The following is a 17,463-nucleotide window of genomic DNA, read 5'->3' as shown; positions in this document are numbered from 1 at the left end:
AACCCATAAAAATAACTTTCACTATTTACCATGAAATTCGGGAGGAAGTGGTGATTTAGCCCCATAACTCTTTACAATTGTGAAATTAAGCCCCATAACTCTTAATTGGTGTAATTTAGCCCCAATACTTATACATAAAGTGAAATTTGGCCTCAATTCAAATCGTATCTAATATCTCCCTTGAAATCAATATCTCGTCAATTTCTCCTTAAAAAGATAAGAAAAAAAAATTGTACTCTCCATATACGTATTACAATTTCACATTTTCGTACATAGTTGTTTCTTCATAAACGATATACATTCTTCAAACTTCTATAACAAAAAAAAAATCAAAGCAGTAGCAGCCATAAGCAAACACTCCCATGTCTGACATGTCTATATATTGAACAACCATATAATACACCAACACAAATTCTCAATTTAGACGGACACTTTCTGATGTAAAATTATATGGAAAAACGAGATTGAACAGTGCGACAGACTGTTCGTTTTCAGGATATGATAAAATCGTGTATGTTTGTAGATGTAATGGGTAAATTTGCAGCGGAATTGTGTTAATTTGACTGTATATTTCGTGATTTTAAAGGTAACCTGGATAATATGGTGAATCTCGCTCTCCGCCTCGCAAGGTACGAACTCGAAACACTCACAAACAACCTCGCAAGGAAGATTAAAGACTAAACTCGCAAGCCTAATCAAAACAAAGTTCACAATGGAAACTTCTATTAAAATTCTAAATCACACGTGTTGAACAATGTCATACACGATCCTTATTTATACTTCTACTTAGCTTGATTAATAAGCTATCTTTCCTAATTCTACTCGATGTCAGAAATCCGACTCGAGATCTAATTCCTTAGCTTGCTCCTCAAGCTATCTACTCCTTCCCTAAACTAACTAGGAAAATTATTCCCCTTTCCTAAACTAACTAGGAAAGTAATTAAAATACTAATAACTAGAATACAATCAGATTTTAGGGTATTCTAATTAAACTAGGATTAGGAAATAACAAGTTTTCCTAACTTGACTAGAATTATGATATAAGCTAACCTAATTCCACACGATTTAGGAAACTAAGATAATCCTATTTGAATACAAAATACTTATTACCTAATATAATTAAACTAGGATATGACTCCTTTTGGTAAGAAGTCTCGACATCACTACCTTGGATGCCAAGTAAACACGTGAACTTGCCTGAATCATACTTGAGCATTCTGAACAGTCCTGTCGAGTGTTCAATAATCTTCATTTCGGCAGAATCATTTCCAATACTTCGTTTTACACATTGCTCCTGCATCACTTTCCGTCTAAAGTGTTAGACTGATAGCGTCCCACTTGCTCTCTAACTTGCATTTTGTGAGAGGGCCTGATGCAGGAGCATGTTCGGAACAAGCAAATGAGATCCTTATTAGTCGAAATGTAACTCAACTAGTAAAAGGATTTGAGCTTGGATCGAGTAATGTGTTGATGCTAAAATGGGAAGGTATGGGAGCTGCATAACACGGCTCTGGAGTTGCATATCACGGCTCCTAGGATGATTAGGATACACGGTTTCCTAAATCGTGTAGAATAATAAGTTAGTTAATTACTATTTCTAATAAAGTTAGGAAAGCTAGATTTTCATAATCCTAGTCAAATTAGAATACCCTAAATCTGATTGTATTCTAGTTTTTAGTATTTTAATTACTTTCCTAGTTAGTTTAGGAAAGGGGAATAATTTTCCTAGTTAGTTTAGGAAAAGGAAAGATAGCTTAATTTCCAAGCTAGGGTTTGGGTCGAATTGTGACCTCGTTTAGGAGTATATTAGGCCGTGTATGATCGGAGAAACACCATCGAATTTCCAGCAATAAAACTGTTTACATTTGTGAGCATTATTCCGATTAGGTTTGCGAGCTTAATCTTTAGATCTTCCTTGCGAGGTTGATTGCGTGAATCTGCGTTTGACACCTTGCGAGGTTAGGACTAGGAATTCACCATACTATCCAGGTTACATCCTTAATCACGAAATAATCAGTCCAAACAAATCAATTTCCGCTGCAAATTTACTAATTATCACGACATACACAATCACAGAATTAACAAACTCAAACGAACAGTTCAACGATCTGTTCATTCTCGTTTTTCCATACTGTTTTACATCAAATTGGTTACCAGAGCTAAGTTCAGATTTATTCCTTAATAGATCTGTCTTGGGACGTTGCTAATCATGGTTAAAGACGGTGAAGAAGGTCCGAAAACATGGGAAGATGGTCATAACGAGCTGAAGTTGGAGATGGCTCAGATGGCTTATGTGTTAAAAAATATAGCAAGCATGTTGAAGGCTAAAGAGAAGAAAAAAGAATCGGACACCCCATCCGAATCTGAAGAAGAGGACGAGCAGCCAAAGAGGAAGTCAAAAAATAAGAACGATGATGATCGGGGTTTAAAACTCGATATTCCAGACTTTGATGGCGAGATGGATCCGGAAAAATTTCTGGATTGGGTAAGACAAGCTGAGAGGGTTTTCGAATATAAAGAATACGATGACAAGAAGCAATTTAAAGTTGCAATCTTAAAGCTTACAAAGTATGCATCTTTATGGTACGAAAATCAAAAAAAGCAGAGAGAGAAAGGAAGGCAAAGACAAGATCGAATCTTGGATCAAATTAAAGAAGCACTTGATGAGGCGATTCCTGCCAAGGGATTATGAGCAAGATAACTACTTAAAGCTCCAATCTTTAGAGCAAGGAAGCATGTCCGTGACTGATTACATCAAAGAATTCGAAAAGATGTCAATCGTGTGCGATCTTGAGGAGAAAGAAGAGCTAAGAGTGGCGAGATTCATCAAGGGCCTAACACCCGCGATTGCAACAAAGGTAGAAATCCAGAATTATGACGGGTTTAGTGATGTTTGCAGATTGGCGTTAAAATTTGAAAAACATGATAAGGCACGTAAACCTTATGCTTATTCCAAGGGACAAAGTTCGGGAACCAACTCATATTCCAGGCCAGCTCCTAGCAAGGCTAAAGAAATCCCGAAAGAAGAACCCAAGGACAAAGGAAAGGGTGTTGCCGAGCCAAAGGGGGGTTCTTTGAGGCGTTGCTTCAAGTGTCAAGGCTATGGGCATATAGCAAACGAATGTCCTCAGAAACGAGCCCTAACAGCTCAAGAATTATGTGATATGATCCCCGTATTTGTCACGCTGAAGAAGAAACAGTTCAAGGGAATGTTGAAACTGATGGTGAAGGAAAAGTCTACGATTTGGATCCATTGAGTGAAGAGGAGTGTTTAGTGCTGCGTAATTTACATATGGAAACGGGTTCAGCTGAGAATGAACAACGGGAGCAAATCTTCCATACTCGGTGCAAGGTAAACCGTAAAATTTGCAATCTTATTATTGATAGTGGATCATGTGCTAATGTAGTAGCGAGGGACCTTGTTGATGAACTGAAATTGCAAACTAAAGACCGAGTTAAACCATATAAATTACATTGGCTGAATGGGGAGAATGGGATCCAAGTTAAGAAACAGGCCTTAGTTTCGTTGAGTTTAGGACCCTATGCTGATGAGGTGTGGTGCGATATAATTCCTATGAATGCATGCCACATTCTATTGGGTAGGCCTTGGCAATTCGATAGAAAGGTTGAACATGACGGGAGAGCTAATGTGTATAGCGTGATGAAGGGTAATGTGAGATATAATCTGAAACCTATGTCACCTAATAAGATTAAAGAGTCCAAAACAAAGAAGGGGAGTATGTTTATGGAGGCTCGGGAGGTTGAGGAAGCTTTAGCTCGTGGAGAACGAACTTATGTGCTGTTGGTTCGTGAATTGGGGTCCGTTGGTGTGTGTGATGACCGTGAGGTACAGGAGTTGTTAGAAGAGTTCCGGGATGTGTTTCCGGATGAATTACCGGATGGGTTACCTCCTTTACGTGGTATTGAACACCAAATAGATCTGATTCCAGGGGCGGCATTGCCTAATAAGCCGGCCTATCGTTGTAATCCGGAGGAAGCAAAGGAGTTACAGAGACAAGTCCAAGAATTGATAGATAGGGGATATGTTCAAGAGAGCTTAAGTCCATGTGCGGTGCCTGCGTTATTAGTACCAAAGAAGGAAGGGACTTGGAGAATGTGCATTGATAGTAGAGCGGTAAATAACATTACAATCAAATATCGCTTTCCTATGCCAAGACTTGATGATATGCTTGACGAACTTTCTGGTTCGAGTGTCTTTTCTAAACTGGATTTGAGGAGTGGCTACCATCAAATGAGGATTCGAGAAGGGGATGAGTGGAAGACCGCGTTTAAAACGAAGCAAGGGTTATATGAATGGCTTGTGATGCCGTTTGGATTGTGCAATGCTCCTAGTTCGTTTATGAGGTTGATGAATGAAGTGTTAAGGCCGTTCCTTAACAAATTTGTGGTGGTCTATCTTGACGACATCCTGATTTATAGCAAAGATGAAGAGTCGCACAAACGACATTTGCGAGCGGTGTTTGAAGTTTTGCGAGATCAGAAGCTTTATGGTAAGTTGGAAAAATGTACTTTTATGGTCTCAAGTGTTGTCTTTCTTGGTTATATTGTGGGAAAAGACGGGGTAAGTATGGACCCATCCAAGGTCGATGCTATTCAAGCCTGGCCGCCCGAAATCAACTACAGAGGTGCGAAGCTTTCATGGTTTAGCATCATTTTATAGACGGTTCATCCAGGGTTTTAGCTCGATTGTGGCTCCAATTACAGAGCTAACCAAGAAGGGAGAGTTCGTGTGGACTAACAGCGCCCAAAAGGCGTTTGAAGAAGTAAAACGCAAGCTATGCTCCGGACCTGTTTTAGCACTACCTGATTTTAATAAATTGTTTGAAGTCGAGTGTGATGCAAGTGGTGTTGGGATTGGTGCCGTGTTAATACAAGAAAAGAGGCCTATTGCATATTTCAAATGAGAAATTAAACGGTGCAAGGTTGAACTATTCAACCTATGACAAGGAGTTTTATGCAATCGTGAGAGCATTGGATCATTGGAGTCATTATCTCACGTCCAAAGCCGTTTATTTTACATTCGATCACGAGGCTCTTAAACACATCCATGGACAAAGAAAAAGTTAAATCAAAGACATGCCAAATGGGTAGAATTCTTGCAATCATTCACGTTTTCTTCAAAATATAAGACGGGAAGTTCTAATATCGTGGCTGATGCATTATCACGAAGGCATTCATTGTTGATTGAGTTGGATGCAAGGATTCTTGGTTTCGAACATATCAAGGAACTGTACAAGTCTGATCCAGAATTTTCAAAGGAAATCATTGATCCGACAGGTTTGTATACTGTTCAGGATGGCTATCTCTTCAAGGGTAATCGGCTATGCATTCCGAATGGGTCGATTAGGGAGTTGTTGGTACGAGAAGCTCATGGCGGGGCTATTGCTGGACACTTTGGAGTTAATAAGACGAGTGACATCCTAAGTGAGCACTTCTACTGGCCGAGAATGAATAAGGACGTGCAAGAGATTGTGGCGAAATGCGTGGTATGTCAAAAGGCTAAAAGCACGTTCACCAAGGGCTTGTATACACCTCCCCCGCACTGCATGTACAGCCATGGAATGAGGTAAGCATGGATTTTATCCATGGTTTGCCGAGAACTCAGAGGGGTAAGGACTCGATTATGGTGGTAGTTGATCGATTCTCGAAGATGGCGCATTTTATTCCGTGTCACAAGACTGATGATGCAACTAAAGTGGCTGATTTGTACTATAGAGAGATCGTTCGATTACATGGAATACCTCTTACTATTGTTTCAGATAGAGATGTGAAGTTTCTTAGTTACTTCTGGAAAACGTTATGGCGTTTGATGGGGACTAAGCTTCTTTTCAGTACATCACACCATCCACAAACAGATGGTCAGACCGAGGTAACCAACCGTACTCTAGGGAGTCTATTGCGAGGATTGGTTAGTAAAAGCACAAAGGATTGGGATATCAAATTGGCGCATGCTGAATTCGCTTATAATCGTACACCATCAATGACGACAGGACGAGCTCCATTCGAGATTGTCTATGGCGTGAATCCATACCTGCCAATCGATTTAGTGCCCATTCCAAAGAAAGATGTGTTAAGTTTTGAAGCCAAAGAAAGACAAGCTGCATTTCTCCGAGTATGTGAACAAGTTCGAGCTCAAATTGAGAAGGCAAATGCTAAATACAAAGAGAAGGCTAATAAACATCGAAAGCAAATTGTTTTCAAAGAAGGTGATCTTGTGTGGTTACATTTGAGAAAGGAACGATTTCCGTCCAAAAGGAAGAATAAGTTGATGCCGCGAGCAGATGGTCCATTCAAGATCCTCGAATGTTATGGTTCTAACGCATACAAGCTGGAGTTGCCGAGTGAATATGGTGGGGTGAGCGCGACATTCAATGTAGGCGACCTATCACCATATCTAGAAGACGAGGATTTGAGGGCAAATTCTCAAAAAGAAGGAGAGAATGATGCAGGAGCATGTTCGGAACAAGCAAATGAGATCCTTATTAGTCGAAATGTAACTCAACTAGTAAAAGGATTTGAGCTTGGATCGAGTAATGTGTTGATGCTAAAATGGGAAGGTATGGGAGCTGCATAACACGGCTTTGGAGTTGCATATCACGGCTCCTAGGATGATTAGGATACACGGTTTCCTAAATCGTGTAGAATAATAAGTTAGTTAATTACTATTTCTAATAAAGTTAGGAAAGCTAGATTTTCCTAATCCTAGTCAAATTAGAATACCCTAAATCTGATTGTATTCTAGTTTTTAGTATTTTAATTACTTTCCTAGTTAGTTTAGGAAAGGGGAATAATTTTCCTAGTTAGTTTAGGAAAAGGAAAGATAGCTTAATTTCCAAGCTAGGGTTTGGGTCGAATTGTGACCTCGTTTAGGAGTATATTAGGCCGTGTATGATCAGAGAAACACCATCGAATTTCCAGCAATAAAATTGTTTACATTTGTGAGCATTATTCTGATTAGGTTTGCGAGCTTAATCTTTAGATCTTCCTTGCGAGGTTGATTGCGTGAATCTGCGTTTGACACCTTGCGAGGTTAGGACTAGGAATTCACCATACTATCCAGGTTACATCCTTAATCACGAAATAATCAGTCCAAACAAATCAATTTCCGCTGCAAATTTACTAATTATCACGACATACACAATCACAGAATTAACAAACTCAAACGAACAGTTCAACGATCTGTTCATTCTCGTTTTTCCATACTGTTTTACATCAGGGCCACTATCCGTCTACAGCTTTAGATGGATATTGTCCGTCTACAATGAGACGGATTGATATACCAAATAATGACCATAAGTATTTCTCTAATTAATCTAATTTAGTAACAAAATAAGACGATTTAAATGATAATAACAATAATATATTAACTTTTGAGTAAGGTAGGATTAGATTGGTGTAGAAATTGAGGTTTAGCTATTGAGATTTTGATGAGAATTTGAATTGGGGCCAAATTGCACTTTATGTATAAGTAATGGGGCTTAATTTTACAATTGTAAAGAGTTATGGGTCTAAATCACCACTTCCCAGATTTACCATGTCTGGTTGAGAAGGGCATCAAGGTAGTTTGTGTATAGTTTGTAAAACGTTTTTACAAAAGACACTGGTGTTTTTGGATTGAGGGAAATAGAGGGGAGAAGGGGGCAATACAAAATCCCTTATTTGCATAATAAACGAGGTAGGAGGGAAATGGAGGAATCCATTTTCCCTCCTTTAATGCTAATCAAAATCCTTCCATCATAGGAAAGATATGAGGGAAAAGTTGACATCTCCGTTTCCCCTCCTTTTCCTTCCCCTCCATCCCCCTCCCATTCATTTTCCTTCACTTTTAATATTCAAACATACCCTTAAACCTTATTTGGATAGAGGGATTTCGAAGGAAATGGAGGGGAGGAATTTGAAGGGAGAAAATTTTCATTATTTGGATAGCAAAATGAGGGTGAAGGAATTTGGACGGGAGTGATAATGAATCCCTTCATTTTCTTCAAAGAAGGCAAAATGTTTCTTGATCCAAAAATGTCGAGCTCAAATGGAGAAGCATAGGTAGTGAATTTGACGTTGCAGCTCAAATGGAAGGGTTCGGTTCTAGCGTATATGGGCTCGAAACAAGCGTGGCTTGTGTTAGGTCTAATTCAGCTCGGAATTTAATTTTTGTCGTTGTCTTATTGTTATTATTAGGAATAATAAATTTTGGAATAAGAACGAGTATTTTATTTTATGCCAACTAGCTTATTTCCCAGTTTCACAATAATAGTATAAGGGTAGGTTTTCATGAAAGTCTTAGATGTTTTTAAAGAGCTATTTGGGTCGGTTTTAGGTGCTATATAAGGGTTGTTTGTATTGTTTATTTCATCATGAAATTATTGAATAAGAAACAGAAACTCTTGCGTTGCAATTGTGAATCCCGGGCCGACGTGCTTTGTTCAAAACCTTGTTGTTATTTGACGCGTTTAAGACATTAAAATGATTGTTAGCAATAGGTCTTGTGAAGCAATCCCCATTGTTTGAATTACAGGTCTAGTTCGCGCAAATATCCTTTGTGTTTGTTCGTTCTTTGAGTGTTGTTGTGTTCTTTCTTGCTGGTTGTTGGTGTGTGTTGGAGTTCGTGATATCGATCTTCACGCTCTCTTGTTCATTAATCCTTGTTGGTGGTTCGTTGTGGTTGGCATTGTTCATTGTTCATTGTTGCTATTGTTGTTTGTTGCTTTGTTGTTCGTTGTTATTTCCTCCCCCCCCAAAAAAAAAAAAACAATCATCAACCTTGTTAATTACTCACACATACAAAAATCACATAAAATTATCCATTGTCTCACGTTCTATTGTTCTTGCTGATACGATTCTGATGGCGTATTAATGAATTTAGAGCAAGCACGGGATCGAACACAGGTGGTGACACAATCGTGTTCGAATTACGAGTAGCTTGTGTAATTAGCAGTAGTTAGGATGGAATAAACTATTCAAAAGATTAGATTTATTTGGTTGTTAGGTTTTGATTAAGTTTTAGTATTTTATTTATTTTATATTTTAAATAAGAGTCTTGCTGGTTAAGAAGACGGTAGCTAATTAAGTAGGAATTGTTTGTTATTTTTATTCAGTCATGTTTAATAAGAAAAATAGAAACTTTTGTGTTGCAATTGTTGAATTCGGATCGACGAGTCTCGATCCAAACTTGGTTATTGTTTGGCGCGTTTTCAGACATTAACTCGATTGTTATTCAATAGGTCTTGGATATCAATCACCATTGTTCGGATTATAGGTCTAGATCGAGCAAATGTCCTCTTTTTGTGTTCGTTATTTTCTCTTAGATCGTCACGCTTATCACATGACAAGTTTCAAGTTTGTTAAAGTTCGTTAAGCTTTGTTATTCGTATCACTTGCTACCCCTACCATGAAAGTTGATTAACTATCGAATCATTCTCCTCCAACATCTTAATGATTTGGAGGAAGACCTCTCAGTCGCCATTTTACTTCCCCCTCCCCTCCATTTCCCTCCATTTTTGCAGCGTAAACAAGGCCTTGTTTAAATAGCAAAATATGAGGGAAAAGGAGAGGAGAGGGAAGGAACAGAAATAAAAAGTGTATTTTGTGATACAATTTTCCTCCAACTATTTTCTATAGTGGAGAGGAAAATGGCTCCATGCAGATCTCTTTCCTTTCATTTCCCTCCATTCCGGATTTTAAATTCGGGTTTTTTGTCCAATACCACCTTATAAAAAAGGTATTTGCAAAACACCACCTTTAAAAAAATCTCATGTTTTTTGGCACCTTTAAAATAATAAAATTGTAAAACACAACCAATTGGCCGGAATCTGGTCGGAATTTGGTCGGAATCTTATTTTTCAACTCTCTTTATAATCTCTCTCCATGTTCACCTTTGTATTCTATAACTCTAATTATTCCCTCCTTATCTTCAACATTATATCCTCTTTCTTCATATTTTTCTAACTCATTTGTTCTACCTTTCATCAAAAAATGGCTTATTGAAGCTTTGAAACCACATTGAATCCCTCTTATCAAATGTTCCTCCTACACTACTAAGTATGAGAGGCCACTAAACTCGACAATAGCAAAACGAGAGGCTGTCATACCAAGAAAAAACAGTTTCTGGGAATAAATTACTTGAACTTTTGATTGGAAACCAAATAGTGTATTCAAATAGTCAAATTTGGATGAAAGATTTGATAAATTAGTGATTAAACTAAAAGGATGGTGGAGTGGGGGAAGACGAGGGATGAGAGTATAAACGAAAAAAATGGGTAAGGTGATGACTGTCAACGCCGGAATTTATTTAATTTGGTCAAACTCCAGCAAAAAAGTAATGTTTAACAAAAAGAAAATTTTAAAGGTAGTAGAAAGCAAGAAATTTTTTGAAGATGGTGTTTCGCAAAGTGACATATATTAAAGGTGGTGTTAGACAAAAAACCTAATAAATCCTCTACTATCTCTCCCTTTTGTTTCCTCTAAATCCCTCCATCTAAATATACCTTACTTTTTAGATACAAGTATTAACGATATATAATTAGTAATTTGTCAATGACAAATAACAATTGTTTAACTAATACACTGAATTTAGTTGCTGCTTTTACTTTGGCGCATGTATTACTCTAAAACAATAGGTTGATCATGCTTTAACATTATAGATACATCATAAATTTCTATAGGTGGAACACATTATTTTACACTTGAACTCATCCATGACATAATCAGTGGTTAGGTGGTGTTGTAATATGCAACTAAAATGTCCCCTCTGTTCTCTACTTTGAATATTGTATATATTCGTACTCTTTATCTCATCCATGACATCAAGTAGAATGGTAGATGTTCAATAACTCTATTTATGAGAGAATACCTTCTTAGATTAATATTTTAATGCATCGCCTGTGCAGTCTTTTCAGAGAGAATAATTACACACTGTGGCGGAGCCAAAAATTTAAGTTAATGGGGGCGAAAAATTTCAGCAGGGGCGAAACGATAATATTATAAGGGAGCCCCTAAAAAAAATTCAGAAATTTTAACTAAAAATTTCGAAATTTTCAAATATCAGCGGGAGCGACCGCCGCTGCTAGCCCCTCCCTACCTCCAACACACAAGAAACACTTCCTCGCATCAATGCATGGATTTGAAGTTTTAAACAATGTTTATATATATAATCACTTACCTATCATAAAATATTGATATAGTTACTAAAACCTTTGTATCATATAGTAGACCATTGGAAAATTGACCCAACGCATAATTAAGTGTTCAAATGTGCCCGATTCACTATTCGACTAAAAAAAAATTAGCGAAAAATGTATTTAGAAACAAGATAATGTTACTTTTTAAAAATAAAATTATAAAATATTATTATTTGCTTTAAGATAACTTATAGAAATCATAATTACGAATAACATATTAAAATTATGTAAACTCTATACAATTTAATTAAAATGGTACCTAAAATAAATGTGAAAAGTCATATTTTAGAATGGATTGGAATGGATTCAATCCATTCCAGTGTTTTGTTGGAGGGTTTTGGAATGGAGTTAGATACCCAATGGATTCTAACTCCATTCCAACACCTTTGAATCTCATACCCATGTATATAACCAAGTTTCTAAATCCATTCCACCTTATTACTATACTCAATCAAATCCAAGATCGAACCAAACGCTTAGAAACAAGTATGAAGTTCTAACTTCATACCTCTATGGTATGGAGTTAGATACCCAATGGATTCTAACTCCATTCCAACCCCTTGGAATCTCATATCCATGTATATAACCAAGTTTCTAAATCCATTCCACTTTATTACTATACTCAATCCAATCCAAGATCGAACTCGTAATACCCCCATTTATTCAGAGCCTTTAGCTAGACATTCCCAAATAAATAGGATCATTTACCATCTCGGTTTCCCGAGGTAGTGAATAACAAAGTCCAACTCACCAAAGTACTTTAAATTAAAACTTAGCGATTACATGTTCATTACAACTTAACCAACTAAAACTTAATATAAAATAATTACAACTCGCAGCGGAAATAAATAAAGTGATTAAATTTTCTATGTGGTCTAGACTTCTAGGTAGATTGGCCAAGTCCTCACGCATTCCCATAAGCTCCCAAGTCGCTAATCTTTAGTACCACAAATCTGCTCCCCATTAAGGTTCACCACAAAAAATTCACGAATACACTCACAACCACGAGGTTGAGTAGGAATAGTCAAACAACCACAATAAATGGATACAAGAACAATATTAAATGCAAATGCAATGTATGCTCATGATCAATCCTCCGACGCTCCAGTTCATCCCGCCAATCCCTGGCCGGGGTAGTCCCATCATCCCAACCGAAGTTGAGGTAGTCTCATCATCCCAGAACAGGTCCTGCAGAACCAGTTCTGAGGTATCCAATGCAAGTGCTCATGATATGAAAATGCAAACAATTGAGCAACACAATTTCTTACCATCTCAAATACGAAGCTGAGGAATCCAATAATCAATATAATCATCTCAGTCACGAGCTGAGGTTGTCAATAATTAAATCATCTCAGTCACGAGCTGAGGTAGTCAATAATCAAATCATCTCAATAGAACCAACCAACAATCATATATCATCCCATCACAATTCCAAATAATTCAACCAATACAATCAGATAATATCATTCAAGTAAACATTAAAGTGATTGAGTAGCTATCCTACCTGGCAAGCAAATCCAAATCAAGCAGCTCAAAGCGATCCAAATAATAAAGCTATCCAAACCCGATTATAATTTCTTCACAACCGTCACCTAATCAAAATATTATAATTCTCCCATCAATTATTATTTAAATTACATTCATTCTTCAAATTAATTATTTATCATAATTATTAAAGGTCCGCGATATTAAAAACCCGACTCAATTACAAACCTGAGTCACCCAAATAAAAATCCGACTTTTATAATTAATGAAACCCAAACACCCAAACCCAAGTAACCACCCACGCACAAATACCCAAAACCCACGATACCTCATATAACACGGTTTTAACTGTGTCTGACACCTCTTCCTTAACCCGCCAAAACCCGACTCCACAAGCCACCACTGACACCTCTCCACCTAGCCACCACTAGCCTGCACCATGACGCACCCAGACAACCACTAACCATCACCTGAACCGTCCTAAACAGGCCCCAAAACCACGCTCTAAACACGAAAAGAACAAAACCCGCCAATTCACCACCCTACTGCCACCATGACCACCCGTGGCCACCACCGTCAGCAACCTGGCCACCTCCTGACACCAGAAGCCCCACCTTTCCCTTCTCTCCCTATACACCACGACACCACCTAGCTGCAACATTCCAAACCCGCTATCCCCTGTTTTTCGCGAATCTCCGGTCACCACCACAACAACCACCATATCCGGCCACCAAGACACCACCAAGGTGGTCGACTCTCATCCCTGGTCTCAACCCTAGTCCCGGTCAGGTCTGGGTCACACGCAATAAGGGTCAAAAACCCATATAACCTACGGTACATACACCCTCAAACACCTACACGAAACCCCATAAAAACACCCCTGCCCCGTCGGTAATTGGTGGTCAAACGGAGGTCCGGCTACTTCATGGTGGGCCACGGTCACAGTCATGGTCAAAGCACGTCCTATGGTGGTCTAAATAACAAGTTATAATAAAGCGAAGTGTATACATGAGACGGTTTAAACTATTACCTTAAGGCGATAATAAAATTAATTCCTTTGCTTTTCTCTTCCTTAATTCTTCTCTTCTTTCTTTTAGATCTCTTCCTTCTTCTTTTATGAATTATTTTCAGATTTATTATGGTATTTATAGTGTAAGATTAAAGAGTATGTGAGGTCAATTAGGAAACTTATTATAATTACCTTATTTTAATTATTATAGGAATTACCATTATAAATTATATTATTATTATTATTATTATTATTATTATTATTATTATTATTATTATTATTATTATTATTATTATTATTATTATTATTATTATTATTATTATTATTATTATTATTATTATTATTATTATTATTATTATTATTATTATTATTATCATATATTACTTGTCTTACCATAACTAGAATTTCCACCAATTATCTTATTATTGACATAACATTATTATTATTATTATGATAATTATTGATATAATTATTATTTCCATATTATTTATTATTAATTCCCGATACACAATCCGATTACTTAATTACTAAGCCTATAAAACCCGTCCCCCAATTATATCACACGGCCCAATACTGTACTATTAGCTAAGCCCAATTCCCGACTTGAATTATTAATTTATTATTTAATCAACGTCTTACTCGTAATTATTATTAGAAATGCCTTTAACTAATTATTAAATTACATAAATTATTCTCATAAATTATTATCAAAATACGGGGTATTACAGTCTTCCCCCCTTAAAATGAACTTCGTCCCGAAGTTCGCCCACAACTTCTACCACAACACTTATAAACATCCTCGCAACTAAGCACCATCCAACACAATCATCCACAATCATCCATTTACGATTATCAACCACACCAATCTTATCACAAAGTATCACAACAATAACTCAAAACATTCGTAGTATTACATTCCTTCCCCCTAAAAATAAACTTCGTCCTCGAAGTTCAGAATATCAGCAATAGGAATAATCAAATCATTATTGTAATGTCATAAAACACAAAACACACATCGTAATATAAAACAATTATTGTTTCCAACACGAATTAATGGTTAAATGAATAACAATACCTTTGATTTACTTCCAAATAGCAAAACCTATATTCGAACTAATTTTTTATTTAAACTTCAACTTCCTTACTTAACTATTTGCGAATACATTGCCAAGATAAATAATAATTTATAACAAAAATACGCATAATATTTTAGTTAATCTTTTCTTAATAATGATATCTAACTTAAACATGGATGCAATTATTGTAATCATATATATATATAGGCTTAGGGAAACACATTCCGTATATCACTAGACATGATTATCTACTTCACACAATTCACAATATTATAATATCCAGAAACAAAAACTTTCATTTGTTCAAGACTAAGGAAATCATGCTATAACTAAAAATCATAAATAATTAATAACATAATTAATTCTTGAAAACTTATACTTTTTAGAAAACAAAGAGAGTTAGTAAATCATGAGCGAAAGAATAAAGTCAAAAACTCATAAGATCAATTTATAATGCATTTTACAAATCGTTTGGTCGAAACAGGAATTTTACATCAACTTGTCAGAAACTTAGGTCAACTTGTAAAAATCACTATTAATTGTCAAAAATTTAAATTGCGACGTGGCTTAACAATTTGCAAACGTACATGAGTCTATTAAACAGTGGAGTTGGAATTATAACAAATCATTAAGTAGTTTTTAAATAATAATTTTTACAAAACTGTTATAAATCTATATCTCATTACTTTACATATTCATATATGTTACAATTAATTTAGTCATAAAATTAAATACAAATCTTATGCATGCAAACTAAAAAGATAAGTGAAGAAATCGTTTTCCTTACTATGAATTTCGTATCAAAGGGCACAAATAAGATCTCCTTCTTACTTATTCTTGAGCTTTCCTTATATGGATGAACAAAGATTCAAGCTTAGAATCTCTCCCAAAGATGAATACCCAAGATAACCTCTTAAAAGACTAATATTATTATTACTAGAACAATACTAATCTTAATAAAATTGACCCAAAATATTGTTGGTACTCTTGTTTATTCGGCCAAGAGTAAGGAGGAATTTTGGAGTTTTTCTCTCTTTTGTTTTTCTTCAGATGTTTAGAGAGAAAGGCTATTTCTTACACTAGAAATTTGAAGAGTATGAATGAATAATGAAAAACAACTCATTTGATTCTCATAGAGGGGGAAAACCGGTGGGTGTGGGAAGGGTGCCCTATGCATGGGCTTGATTCTCTAACCAAGAATATAGGCATGCAAGGCTAGGTGTAGGTTTCATAATTATGTTTTTCACTTATAAATAATCAACACAATTTTTAACCTAATACACTCTCCATTTCGGTACACACACATAAAATGGATGAGTTCATTTTATTTGTGATTTTGTCAATATGTCACATGTGACACATTACATGACATCTTATAATTAAAATATTTTTTTTACAATTAAAAATCAACGTATTAATAAAATATGTCATTTATAAAAATAACATAGTAATTCACAATTACTTGTACCAAAATGGCTTACCAATTTATAAATCACAACATCTTGTATTTATAGTAAATTATTCATTCAGTTTGAATTGTTTCCGTAAACAATAATTTCATCTAAGTAATAAAACAATTCGATCACTTAGACCGTATCTTATTTAATCAAATTATAATGAGACACGTAAATATTACTTCCAAAATCGTCCGTCAATTTTAAGTATTTTAATTAACTCGTATCGTCATACGATCAATTAAATATTCAATTAAGAGTGTTACCCTTTAGGTATGACCTAAGGGGATCAACTGATCACCACCGTCGCACGACAGTAATGTCAAACTCTAGTCAGCCAATCATTGCCAATATGTGTGGACCAGTTGACTGTAAAATATTACATCCCATATGTATTATTAAAATGAGATTTAAACATGTAATCATCATGATCAACAGTTGTGATCGCATTATTGTCGGAGGACACATATTCCAACAATCTCCCACTTGTCCTCGACAAGTGTGCGTCACCAATTCTTTTGTCCTATTACTATCTCCCACTCAATGGAAAATGTCTTTCAGGTCGTATTTGCAAGTGATCATATCGAGAGTGGTTTCCTCGATCTGGAGAATAACTGATTGACCGGAATTATCTACCATAGATACCTTCCGAGCGTGGCCACGCATTTCTAGTTCATTTCTCCTCGAGTGGCCCTGAGATATTGTTATAACCCTGACAAGGGGTGGGCAATTCCTATTGCACTTGTTCCCTTCGACTAGCCACAGCCATCATAACCCAAAATATGCTCATTTGACCCCATTTACGAAGGTCGTAGTAACATAAATCAAAGCTAATCTGAAACTGTGCTACCTTAGGCGAACAGTCTTTAGTCAAAAGAATCGACTCATTAGAATACTATAGTAGCTCTCGCCACGACCAGGCTATATAAATTTGCCAGAACTCTATAAGCGGTCATAAGGCCCGACAAAGTGTTCCTAACAGTCTGCCTATGTGATCGACTACTCATTCTCATATGACTCCATGGCACTTGAACTTGCCATCAATCGCATCACACTCTAGTCACTTCGAGACGTCACCTCATACAAGTGACTATGGGCGAATACTATGTTAATCCGAGTTCACTTTAATGGGGTTCAATTGTCACTACAACCCGTTTGGATGTAACAATGTATAAAGAAAAGATAAATGACAAATGCGATTTTGAACATGAACAAAAACAACACCTTTTTATTTCATTTCAAAA

General features: G+C 36.3%; 2 protein-coding genes across 2 annotated transcripts; both read left to right on the top strand.

Moving 5' to 3' along the window:
- The first annotated feature begins 2,663 nt into the window (after positions 1 to 2,663).
- On the top strand, positions 2,664 to 3,257 carry LOC141588058 (uncharacterized). The gene has a single exon (XM_074409515.1). The coding sequence runs from the start codon at positions 2,664 to 2,666 to the stop codon at positions 3,255 to 3,257; it is 594 nt and encodes a 197-aa protein (XP_074265616.1).
- Positions 3,258 to 3,292: 35 nt separating this feature from the next.
- On the top strand, positions 3,293 to 5,591 carry LOC141588057 (uncharacterized). Its single transcript, XM_074409514.1, has 3 exons — positions 3,293 to 4,116; positions 4,441 to 4,582; positions 5,151 to 5,591. Exons 1-3 carry the CDS (start codon positions 3,293 to 3,295, stop codon positions 5,589 to 5,591), a joined length of 1,407 nt encoding a protein of 468 aa, XP_074265615.1.
- The last annotated feature ends 11,872 nt before the right edge of the window (positions 5,592 to 17,463 follow it).

This window comes from Silene latifolia, chromosome 6, assembly GCF_048544455.1.
Source record: "Silene latifolia isolate original U9 population chromosome 6, ASM4854445v1, whole genome shotgun sequence".
NCBI classification, from domain to species: Eukaryota; Viridiplantae; Streptophyta; class Magnoliopsida; order Caryophyllales; family Caryophyllaceae; genus Silene; species Silene latifolia.
This window is presented reverse-complemented; position numbering and strand designations above follow the sequence as displayed.

Bases quoted from the DNA above. Each gene is read 5' to 3' on its own strand.
- LOC141588058 (XM_074409515.1), top strand. From the start codon at position 2,664: ATGAGGCGATTCCTGCCAAGGGATTATGAGCAAGATAACTACTTAAAG.
- LOC141588057 (XM_074409514.1), top strand. From the start codon at position 3,293: ATGGAAACGGGTTCAGCTGAGAATGAACAACGGGAGCAAATCTTCCAT. The intron at 4,117-4,440 runs GTGCATTGATAG...CCTGATTTATAG, and splicing joins AAGGAAGGGACTTGGAGAAT to CAAAGATGAAGAGTCGCACA. The intron at 4,583-5,150 runs GTAAGTATGGAC...TCAAAATATAAG, and splicing joins ATATTGTGGGAAAAGACGGG to ACGGGAAGTTCTAATATCGT.